Below are 12,955 nucleotides of genomic sequence, written 5' to 3'. Positions count from 1 at the left end.
AAAACGTTTATAGATAGTTTTTCTCCCAACATGGTTAAGCAACCAGAATTCTATCCGCGCCAACTAGGCCATCTAATAAAACCTTTTTGTTCCGTGCAGTTAGGTACATACTGCAGCTGAGATGGTTAATGGGTTAATCTCATGATCGGAGGAACAGTGGTTCGAATCCCAGCGTTGGCACTGCAATATTTCTTTCAATACATGAAGAGTTTCCAGTATCTTGCACTTTTCAATCGGCGATCCTGGACTATTAGAATATGTAAATATTATTCACACATAAATGGCGCAGCACCAAGAGAGCTACAATGTCCATTTAAGTTTCATTTTAGAAACTAAACTAGATGAATATGCTTACAAAACCGTATAGTTTTCGGGGGTCTGTTTAGAAGAAATTTGGGTCCGTTAACGGACCCTTTGCAAAATATATTTTCATAAAAACTGACCCTTCACAAAAATATTTTAACTTAAAAACTGACCCTTCACAAAATTATTTTTCTTTTAATCGGACCCTTCACAAATTTGTTTATCTTCATTATGGTTTTGCTAATCGAATATATCCTTCCCAGGAAGGGGGGGGGGCTTAGAAAGACAAATGCAAACGAACTAAGTTTTGTCTTGGGCTGAAGCTCCTTCCATTATTCGTCCGAAATGAATATTCTGCGTTCAGCAGTATAGGCTAAATACCAAATATTTGTGTGTTGCATCTCTAAAATAGTAACAGCAATTGCTGTTTATTTTTCAAAATTTTATTTTTTTAATTATAATTTTACAGTGTTGAGCATAATTTTGTATGTCTTTACAATTCAAAAATTCCTTGAAAAGGTCTTTTTGCAATAACGGACCCTATTTGCACAAATTCACAAAACCGGATCCTGGTTGAAAGAATGTGACTTAACATTTATTTTATATTCACAAATTACGAGTAATTTTTTCACAAATGTAGAAAAACGGGCCTTTCACAAAATGTCTGGACGGACCCCTGGTTTTATAATCACGGTTTTTTAACTATACCATCTATAAGTGGTTCCAAAACCGTAAAGATAGAAAAATGTTCCGAACCATAAGCTTTAGCGCGTTAATCGAATTTGAGACTGATGCCGGTTAATTTTGCCAAAATTTTAGAATAACAATTTTAACAGTGAAAAATGCTCGCAAATGTGAAAGAAAATAATTTTTGAAAGAAGCTGAATATTCGTTTTCAATCTCGCAAGAAGTGTGTTCCGTACATAAACACAATCGCAGCCCCGTAATGTTTGTTTACTACGGACAATGCAACATTAATATGTAATGCAATAAAATTTGTGCATTTACATGACATTTCCTACTATACAAGTTTTATTTTTCTTCAAACGTACTCACTTTTTTTTATACAGAAATTATTGAAACTTTTTTTTGTTCTATCCATGAAAAGACACATTCCAAACCCTCACATTCACCTGTCTCGCATTTTAATTTCGTCTCGCGATACAGAAAGATTTATGAGCGTTTTGTAAAATTTTATTCATTTATTTTTGCTCTTGTTTTCTCCTTGAGAGTTTGTATTACTTGATATATGAAGACAAATCAATCATTTCCATTTCACAAAAAAATTGAAATTTGCTTGCGGATTTTAAATGGATTGTAAAGTGGATTTTAAATAATACTGATATTTATAAATATCATTCGATTTTTTCATTCACAAAAAGCTCTTTAAAAACATTATATAGTTGAAGCTAACGCTTGTTTATTCAAAAAGTATGCTTTGCCAGTTGAAGAAGTAAAGATACCCATATATGTTCATAAAAAGAGATTATTTGTTGAAAGTTTGTTATTTTTTTCCAACTGAAAAAGTAATTTATCTCCCCCTGCTTTTTGCGAATTCAATTATTGATATAATTTTGAATATAAATAAAAAAAATAAACTTCCTTTTTACATTTTAGTATTAATACAATTCAGATAATCTAATAGATTTTTCTAACAACTCAAAAATTAAACTATTTTTTTAGATTTTAGTATTAATACAATTCCGATAATCTAATAGAGTTTACTATCAACTATTAGACTGTTTTTTACAAGTAAAAATACCAAAATTTATTTTTGCTTGTAATTATAGCTTACAAGCAAATGCACACAGGAAATATATAAATTTACAAGGAAAAATATATTAAAAAGGGACAACGTTGTTCCATTTGCGTCAAAGGTAAAGAGTTTCTAGAGCTATATTAAAATTTTAATTTCAGTGTGAATTAATTGCATACGACATACATATTAATAAGTAATTGGAATGGACACTTTCTTAAGTTTTGACCAGTTTTTTTCAGTGCCTAGGAAGCAATAGGTTTCTTTCAAATAAAATGCCAACCCTGATTTAACTAATTCTGATGTTATTAATATTACAGCTAGTTCGCCTTGTTCATATATACGGACTTATATTCCGTTTTATATTCTTACCAACCAAACTGTAATCTGTTATTAGAAGTACAAATTGCAGGGGCGTACACAACTGCGCCATCAAACACATGAGGCGAGACCTGGATAACTGCAAAATGCGCCAAAAAAATATTAAATCCCATGGGTGGCTCTATTGTAAGTACATCGAAAATACTTTNGGCTACATTCGACAGGTTGGTGATACCGATATTGCGAGATGTAATTGTCGCCGGGAAAAAAAAATTGCTGCTCGAATGATCTCCTAATCGCCATTTCATTCATTGGCGAGTTCCAGATAATGAATAAGACAGTGTTCGATGAATTTGCAATCGATGGACCGTTATGGCGTGGTTAAATCGCTGAACCAAGAAGTTAACAAACTATGAAGCGTTGATATCTTGTTAATTAGAGAAATTATGTCTTTCTCAATGAATAAACAAGATAATATGGGAAGAAGTCAACTGATCAGAAATTCGCAATATCGGTCAAATATCCAATATTGTGGTACTATCTACCATTACTATTTGGACATCCATGCATATCGGTGTAGGTAAAATTGTGGTTTAGAGTGTTTCTTCTGGTACAGGTCGGGACACTTGATCCAAGCGTATAGTACGCTCACACCAACTGTATTTTAACGTGGATAACAATCGGCTTCCTACGTTGCGGTTATTTTAAGGTTTGAACCCGTGTTATTGACAGGACGACACTGTATTAATAAGGTGACTGAATGGACTGACTTATCCAGAGCCCATACCTGAAACCCATTGAGACGCAGAGACGCAGAATTAAGGGTGAATCCTCAGTACATATATCCGAAATAAATAAACTAACTGTTGATCGACTTGCCGGTTCCGTTGCCAAGAATTTTTATCGTATTGATATCTCTATTCGAAATTTCAGCTGTATTAAATAATAAAATTTTAAAAAAATCGAACGGCGTGAGGTGAAAACGATCCGTTGCGCGTTTTTCGTTTTATGTTAAACAAAAACAAAATTATTTTCTTTTTTGCTACACTTGAAAAACGTAGTTTTTAAAAATTTTATTTCATTTCGATTGGCGATAAAATTTGCTTTCAACTTTAGAAGACATTTGGGTACTTGCAATTCAGGAAGAAGCAAAGCGATTATGCCTAACTATGTGATTTAAATCAGATTTAATTGGATGATTTTGTAGAGGATTCTTTGATGAAACTAACTCGCGTTTGCGTTACACGGAGAGGAAAACCACGAAAACCTACCACTGTTAGTCTGACTGCTAGAGGACTCAAACCCGTGTTCCGTCAATCACTGAGTATATTTTACGTCAGCACTGTGGTCGGTGCGAGCCGGGTGCGGAATTCGTATCGACCTCATTGGGAAGCGAACGCTCTGTCCTCTGAGTCACCAATGGCTCTCATTCTTCGTATTATAATTCTTCATTTTAATTTGCTTTATCAACTTTTCTTTAAAAAATAAATCCAATAAAAATACCTAAACGGACCGATGAAATTTTGAACCGATTAATAATATCTTTTAGTTACCATAGTTCTTCGGAACAGTGACTAAATTTTTCTCGATTTCTACCTTTCGCATGGATAAAAGGAGGATTAAAACAAGCATAATTTGTTCAGCAGAACGCGAAATTTAAAATAAAATGAATCCTTATCTCTGAATATTCATTTGAATTTTAAATAGGAAATATTCAACGTTTTACTACCAATTAGAATATGTAAATAAATGAAACTAAGAATTGGATACATTTTTAAAAAGCTGCTCCACTATGTACCCAGCAGGATCCTATTTCAGTTTGTAAAATATAGGCTAACTTTGCTTTTGGAAGTGTGTTACAACAAAATGTTCTCTGCCTCNAGAACGCGAAATTTAAAATAAAATGAATCCTTATCTCTGAATATTCATTTGAATTTTAAATAGGAAATATTCAACGTTTTACTACCAATTAGAATATTTAAATAAATGAAACTAAGAATTGGATACATTTTTAAAAAGCTGCTCCATTATGTACCCACCAGGATCCTATTTCAGTTAGTAAAATATAGGCTAACTTTGCTTTCAGAAGTGTGTTACAACAAAATGTTCTCTGCCTCTCAGAGAGAAAAAAAAAACCCTACAGTACTTTACATATTTATTGCTTTTCTCCTTTTCCGCACAGGAGACATTTTTTTGAAAAGAACTCGCAGGTCTTTCTCAAGCAAAGTAGAGAAATTATAAAATGAAAAAGACATTTTTAGAACGAAAGTGCTACCGGCCGAACATTCTCATAAGTAGAAAGACAAGAATGAGAAAGGATGTGGAGACCGGGGATTGGACGGGTACATTATGTCATGCTTGGGTTCACATTTCCGTAATCATCTAGTGGAGAGAGAGCATCTTCAGAAGTTCATACCCAGCTTGGATTCTTCCCCCCCCCCTATGTCCCTTTCTAGATCTTACAAATCGTCCAGAATGCTCCCCCTTCCACCCCTACTCATTTTAGGTTCGAATAATTTTTATCGTAACATTTCTCGAGGAAAGTAATTTACGCTAGCAAACGATGTCTTTGTCTACTTCTGCATCTCCTGTGTCAACGTGAGAAAAACTTTTTTGGGGAAGAAAAAAAAAAGACGACGGGATAAGAGAAAGGAGAACAATTTCATTCCATTCGAAACCTGAACTTCTTTTTTGCACCTTTTAAGTTTTCTATTCAAGATGAGAAAATGTAAAAAAGGTGAGATTTAATTGAAATATCAAGATAAAGCAAAGAAAAAACATCGAAGTAAAGAAAGAACGAGTCTTATATTTTAATCCAGACGATTTTCGATTACAGCGACGGGGGAGGGGAGGAACATGTTTTTAAAATTGCGTCCATTGAACTATTATGTTTTATTATTTTATTGCTCGCAAAAAAAAAATAATAAGTTTAGTTGCATTCACCGATTTAATTAACTTTTTTATTTTTTAGAAATTATTTGCCTTTTTTTTTCTCCCGAACTCTTCCATTTTCATAAACACAAAGAGAGATGTTAAAATGTACTATATTGTAACAACTGATTTTAAACAACAACAAAAAATTACTGAAGATAATAATTTACCACATTTTACACAGATTACCACATTTTTTATTCGCATATGCGTTGCATACAATTTTGAAAATTTCAGACATAGATTTGAACCTTATATTCTCAACAACCTTAATACAGTGCAAGGTTGAGCTACATTATCAAGCAAATTAAATAATTTTAAACTTGATTACAAGATATAATGGTACAACCAAGAAGAAAACGCGGTTCAATTAAACACGTTATTTAGCAAATTTGCACGTAATTTCGTTTCAAGGTACTGATATTATGGTTCAACGTCGAATCAATGTTGATTAGACATTGAATGAACGATTTGAGTGAATGATTTTGATTAGAGCGCTGAATCGATTTTGATTTGATTAGAATAAACGAGCAATCACGAGTTGATGAAGTGTTGAAGTTGCGACTAGGTTTCAGCGGAGTCGCCAAAAGATTAAAGAAAAACTTCGAAATATCCGACAATTGATGAGGTTTTTTTTCCTTCGTTTAAAATAATTTGATAAACGATTTTGATAACTTATCAATTTAACAAACATCTTTCATATTTGAATGACGAAATGTTAGATTTTATAAAAAAAATTCTATATATTAAATGAACCAGAGAACCCTAAATCATAACCATGTTAATACATGGTATTAATATTATTGAGATGACGTAATGATATAATTATTGAGATGGCCTACTGCAACCCATATGCTACAAGAAATAAAAACGTTCTAGTTTTTTTTTTTTTTATGGTATTTAAATTCGGCAATAATTCTTTTGCGTTTTTATAATTTTATTTAATAAAATTTTAAAAATTAAACTCACCAGCGTCCTTCTAAGACTAAATAAAAATTGCCAAGCAGAAAATAAAAATTGCGTAAATAATTAACCACTATGCATAAACAATTAAAATTAAATAGAATTTTAAGATATGTGCTGTATCGCTTGATGTTTGTATACTTTATTTTGCATGATTTTCTTTTACCTCATCATATTCAATCAATAACTAACTGGATTAATGCTAACGATTCTAGTAATGAACGAGATATTGATTTGGAAGCCAAAACAATGACTTGTCCAAAATTGCTTTTAGCATTCGAATTTGATCTAACTTTTCTAACGATTGGCGAGATATTTGAAACAAAGAATCAATTAATCACGGAGATTTAGGACTTTTCCCCTATATTTTTATAGGGATCATTGTGAAAATTTAAAATTATAATAAAATATACTTTTTCCTATAAACTTATTTCTTAAGATGTAACGAAGGTATTTAAATGGCGACTGGTGCACGTTGAATCTGTCGGGGTCACAAAGTCCTCGAGATTCCCATAGCAAATCAATACCTCTTTAGGTACTGATCCAGGAAGGCATGGGGTCAAAATTGCCTCTGGATTGGGGTCAAAATTACAAGGGCACGGAGTTGAACATTGGATGGTCGAAAACCCAGAATTGGCTCGACAGTTCAAAGACGGTTATGAAATAAAATAAAATACATGTGGTGTTAGTGTTAGATTCATACCAGATATTTTAAATCCGTTACCTTTCGCAACGATTTAAAATAATGAATTCAGATTAAATCAATCTCACCAACAGCAACAACAAAAAAAAAAACGGATTTAACTTAAAAGTTGCAGAAGATTTGATCCAAACTGCTCTAACTACTTATGTGACTTAGAAATAAGTCTCTAGAAGAAAAACGAAAAACAATTAAAATTATTTAATTAGTATTATCAGTTTTTATTCGGACTAATTTGTTTTAGGCGTGTCCAGTCTAAGCTTCCTCTCTTTAACCTTATATCTTCATTTTCTAACCATCGATTTCTCTAGATCAGTAGAACTGATTTATAAGTTTCCGAACAAACATTTGCATTTCGATCCATATCTGCAATCCTCAAGGAAATAAAGTTTCGATTAAAACTATGGTTACGTAGAAATCTTAGAATCGAACTCAAAGAGATAAATTTAATTACTCATTACAACCCGAAAATTTCAAAGATAGCTCTGAAATCAATTTAGACAAGACACCTTCTTTATACAGACAACAAGTGATTTTATAGCAGGTTCTCTCGACCTTATCGCGTGCTAAGTACTTGACTCCAAAAACATCAACCTAATCAACAAATTCGATACATCCGCCTATTCTTTCCTCTCCCTGGTGGAATCGTCTGCTCTTGAGCTCATCTTCATCCATAAATCCAGATGGGGTAATTTTCTTCTCCACTCGTTCAGAAGTTTTCTTACGTCACATGGAAGACCCACCTTTATACAACGGGGTCCGGTTATTTTTTTTTTCTTTCTTACAACTGCTGTCCCATCAGCAGACGACCCGTGACGGCCGCTTACACACACACACACCTGGAACAGCAACATTCAGGTAGGCGATTCGAGTGAAGTTCAGTTGTAATTCAGCAGGCACTCTCATCGGGATTAATTTGTTTTGCTCTACAGTATCGGCCTCCGGATCATAATCGTCTGCGTGCTCAACCGGTGTGTCGGCTGCTGCCATGCCTTATGAACGGTATGTTATCGTTTGATTCTTTTTTTTATAAAACAATAGTAACAAAAGCTGCTGTTTTTCCTTTCGGAAAGTCGTTTTCTTATTGTTCTTCAATTGGACGACTTTTCTTTCTCGTCTGTTTGTAATTAAAGTTATCAGCTATTCTGGTCAACGTAAATCCGTTATTTTAAAATTGCCTCTGTGTTTTGTGAAGAATTTCCACTAATTCTTCTCAGTTACAAATAGTCATTTTTTTTTCCTTCCCTGACAAATGAGTTTGTCCGCCAGAAATTTAATAAAATTGTTCTTGGGATTGTTAAAAAGAATTATTTTAACATATTCGAATAAACAATTCATATTTTGTTTTGAAAAGAGGAAAAAAGTTCGCCTTATTTTTAGAATGCATTTTAAGCATGATCCAAATATGTTGTCATGATACGTTATATTTTTTGTTAGAACATGAGGTTAGGAAAAAAAACCACAGTTCCAACCATAATGTGGGTTGCTACCGTATTCTATGAATTGCAATTATGTAATATACTAGTCTAATTATAACTGATCAGTTAACTAATTTCATTATTTTTATGATACAATTAATTACTGGTTAAAGTTAATTTAGTTATTATTTTTGAAACTTTTCTTTTCTGAACTTTACGATTATTATTTTATGTAAGCAATTACTGTGTGTGCTACTATTTGAGTGGGTGTCGGTTTAAAGCTAATTTAACTTAATTATTTTTCTAGTTTTACTATAATAAACGTAATTTTTTATTAAAAAAAAACATTTACATTATGATATTCAGTTTTAAAATGCCCCCATTTTAATAAAAATATACAGATTTAATGTTTCGGAAAGTTTGCCGAAGTTTAATTAAATTAAACTAAGTTTTAATTTAACAGTAGCCAAAAGTTACTATTTATTTTCAGTAACATTTGTAATTTTATAATGAATTGTTCTTCCTTTTTTTTTTCTTTTTTTCTTTGGTAGATAGATGTGCCAACATTCATATCTGCTATTCTTTCTCCCTGTATTTGCAATTTACAACCTGTATATTATTTTTCATTTACCGTGAAAAGTTTATTAAGAAATCAGAACATAGCTTGAAATTAGACCATAGCCATTTTTATAACAAAGCAAAAAGATCTAATTTTGTGTCATATTTTAATAAACATTCAAAAGTTGTGGTTTTTCTATGAAGAATAAGAAAAAACGACAGAAAGGTTAGAAACGTTTGTCAAATCCAGGAATACTTTTCGTATTTCTCATACTCATCAATCAATATCCTCTTTTAGTCTCTGGAATATTCCAGATGGATGAAAATTAAGTACTATACTAATTAAAGCCATAAGACGTGGAAAGGACATTTGAAGTGCCAGTCAATAACGATATGGAAATACTCAATTAGGACATTCTGCCCCATAACTGTATTCTCCGGATCTTGCTCCTTCCATAGACGACTGTTTAAATTAATGACTCGTGGCTTGTATGAGCTGCTTCTTGTTAGAAATGCCCAAATGATTAAATCTTTTGATTGTCTTATAAGACAAGACCAGTTTTTGTTTTTCTTTCAACACGGAATTCGTGTACACGGAATCCGCCGCACAATAATTTCAGTTGCCAGTTCGTTACCAGTTTCAAACAATAAAGCCTTTTTTTTTCCAAAAAAATTCTTTGAAAACATGCTTTTATCTTCTTGAAAATTTCACTTTAAAGAGTGCTTCGTTAAAAAAAACATGGAATTTTAATAAATTTGATTGATATGTCAGTAACTTTTGGTTATGTATGTATTTATTTATGTTTTCCGTTAGTATAAATTTATTGATAAACACTTCAATATTTACTTTTTGCATTCCGAAATAATTGTGGCGCAAATTCCATTCTTAAAGAAATAGTTATTCCAGTGGGCGTAACACTTGCTCTGTAAGAAAATAGTTATTCCATTACTCTCAGAATCGCAATCTTGAAGGGGGGGAAAGTTCGTCTGCGGTCTTTTGCTAAATCAGATCAGGCGCGGAGAATTATTCTCGAAACTATTCTTAATATTCAAAATAAATAAATTTTGAAAACGATTTGACATAGGAAAATACTGTGGTTACGTTACACCTTATCATACATTAATAATACTTTTAGGAATCCCACTACTTTCAACAACTTTTTTTTTAAAATATTAGCTGAAAATTTTGAAAAACTAGTCTTTTTGTTTCACTATGTGCGAAAACACATAAAACTGGCAACAAGAAAAAATATATGTTAAGAGTTTTTCTCAATTGCCTAAGAAAATTTAAAAAAATAAAAGGATTTCTTTGAAGTGGAAGTTTATTTTTATTTTAAACTATATATATTATCTCGCTGGAAAGAAAAAACTGACTAGAATTCAAAGCGGACAAATATTTTAAAAATTTATAAAAACAATTTTTTTTTTTTTTTATAAAAATGTCCCCAAGTTTGGAATATTTCTCTCACGAAACAATATTTCTGTTAAAATATTCCTGATGAAAGTAATTGAATATTTGCATACTTTTGTATAGTTTTAAGATTGTAGTGTTCTGGAAACTTTACAAAAATTAAAAAAATATATATAACGAAGGAATAAAGTATTAAAGAAGTAAATTAAATACTGGCATTTTGCGCCATTTTTAGCACAATGGGATCTGGCTATGGAGGAATAAAATTTGACCTAAACAGCCATGAATGAATGAACAGCAGTTATAAAAAATCATATCATTCGCTAAATTGAATTATTTCATATGACGAATGAAATTCCCGAAAAACAGCTTTAAAATAAATAAACAAATAAAACATTTTATTACTCTCTTCAAATTCATTTCATTATTCGATCTATACATTTTCATTATAGAAATACTAAGATTTATTGCAATAAACTTTTCATTTAATCTGCATTGAAAAGAACATTTCTAACAGTAATTATTCCCCATTTGGTTCGGTGTCACAAAGGAACAATTAGATTTTGAAGAACGAGTTGATCATGTATTCGAACTCGTCTGGAACAAAATGTCAACTATGTTTCCTTCAGTGAATTTACTCAACATTTTCTCATGATAATATATATGTATATCACTCATTTAAAAGATGGGTTGTTGTAAAAATGTTTTGGTTGAAAGAAATAACGTTAGTTTTATTTTAGTTTCAGTATTAATCCCCGGAAGAAAATGGCGCAATTTAAGAGAAAATGTTGAAAATTCGCATCTTACAACTTTGAATGCATATAATCGAATAATAATAACAATAAAAAAAACACGCATAAAAGTTGAATATAAGTAATTTTTCAAATCTATTTCTTGCTTTTTGTTTAATTTAATTATTTTTTATATACCTGATATTATTGACTAAGTTTCATAAAAAAAATCGGAATTATTTATTAACCGAAGTGTCATTTGTCGGATATTTCTAAATATTAGATTTTATGAATTAGAATTTTTCAAATGAATATTAAAACTAACCAATAATCATCACACTATTAAAATTAAGTTGGATAATAACTGTTTTGAGGAAAATAAAAAAAAAACATTAATTAGAAGTTTCATAAAATAAAGTTTCTAAAAAACTTTTAAAAGACTTCTTAGCTTGATATTTATTCAGAATTTATTTGCCGATATAAAAATTATCGAATTTGCATCTATCAATTTTTTTAAAACAACTTCCAATCTTACAAATTTTATGTTTTTTTTTCTTTTTTTTTTTTACCTTTTATTGAATAATTTTATGTTTCTATAAACACTTTCCATTACATCTGCACACTTTATCCGTTACATCTGCTGCTGTTAATTAGCTATTAAGATTCCAAAAATTATTTTGCCGCCCCAATCGCTGTTCACCTGTATCCTTTAACGAAACAAATGATGCAGTAATAGACAATGAAAAAAAAAATGATGAGTCATTTAAAAAGATGAAGCAAGTTTATTTAAAATGATTTATGCATACCACTAAGTAAAGAAAGAAAAAAAGATGTCTTTCCTTTGCCTCAGTCCGAAAAGTCCTTGTTTATAGTCTTCTTCGATTGTTTGTTATTCATCCGCCAAGTTGCGGTTACAATTGCGTAGGTGCTCCCAGATACTTTTTTTATTATTATTCTTTAATTGTTATTATGCGCTAAGGGCGTGACATACAGCGTGGATAGGGTTCTAGTAGAGAATAAAGGGGATACCGAATCTTGGAAGTCTAGTAGAGAAAAGTTCGATGTCCTATGAAGTATTGGTTAATAAGCAGTTAACTATCTGCATTTTGAAGTCAAAGCGCGCTAGTGTAATATTAATTTTCTTTTGTTGTTATATTTAAATATTCCATTTGTCACTCTGTGATTACACGCTGCTATTGTAGAACCATAATATCGTTCAGATTTGCCGAAACCTTAATATGATGTTAACTTTAAGTATAGCATTATGCTTCTTGAGTTCAACTTGGGGGGTTTCATGGTTTAATTTACCTCCTTATAAGCGTTCCACAAAATTTACATCATATTGTGGTTCATAATACCTGTGTTATGGTTTAAAGTTGAATCGATTTTCTTGGGAGGGGCCGTCTACAAATGATATCACGTATAGCGGGGAGGGAGGGATTTGATGAAACTATGACAGTTTGTGAAAGGCTATAGTAAAGGATTTATTTGAAAGCAATAGATTAAATGTTTTTGCTTTTTTTCATCAAAATAAGTTACATATAATCATTATAATTCCGCTTACAAATGGTATTAAAACACACAAATAAAAGTTTAAAAAAGAAAATTTGAATTATGATCTATAAGATGTGTTTTGTTTCTGAATAGGTAGAATAAATATATACGATACAGCGTGACATGAAACAAAGGGGGTATAGTAAAGTGTGACACTTTGTGACAAAGGGAAGAAAGGTGGGGAAAAAGGAAGCCATCACTGATGAACAGCCCCTGAAGGTATGAAAGAAATCGATGTACCCTATAAAAAAAAACACTAATTGTTTGAGCCAACTGCAGATGAATGAAGGGATTATTCTGTATCGAGAA

General features: G+C 31.4%; 1 protein-coding gene across 5 annotated transcripts in view; it reads left to right on the top strand.

Moving 5' to 3' along the window:
- The window catches only part of LOC107445628 (TNF receptor associated factor 4), a 216,507-nt gene that overhangs the window by 125,605 nt on the left and 77,947 nt on the right, over window positions 1-12,955 (top strand). Inside the window, exon 1 of one of the 5 annotated variants that reach the window (XM_016060062.3) lies at window positions 7,769-7,976. The exons of the other annotated variants lie outside the window; for them this stretch is intronic. Within the exon in view, the coding sequence (XP_015915548.1) occupies window positions 7,963-7,976 (14 nt within the window). The 5' untranslated portion in view covers window positions 7,769-7,962. Of the gene's footprint in view, window positions 1-7,768; window positions 7,977-12,955 lie in introns of those variants that run through there. 5 annotated transcript variants of the gene reach the window in all.

Source organism: Parasteatoda tepidariorum, chromosome 2 (assembly GCF_043381705.1).
Source record: "Parasteatoda tepidariorum isolate YZ-2023 chromosome 2, CAS_Ptep_4.0, whole genome shotgun sequence".
In the NCBI taxonomy this organism is placed as follows: Eukaryota; Metazoa; Arthropoda; class Arachnida; order Araneae; family Theridiidae; genus Parasteatoda; species Parasteatoda tepidariorum.
This window is presented reverse-complemented; position numbering and strand designations above follow the sequence as displayed.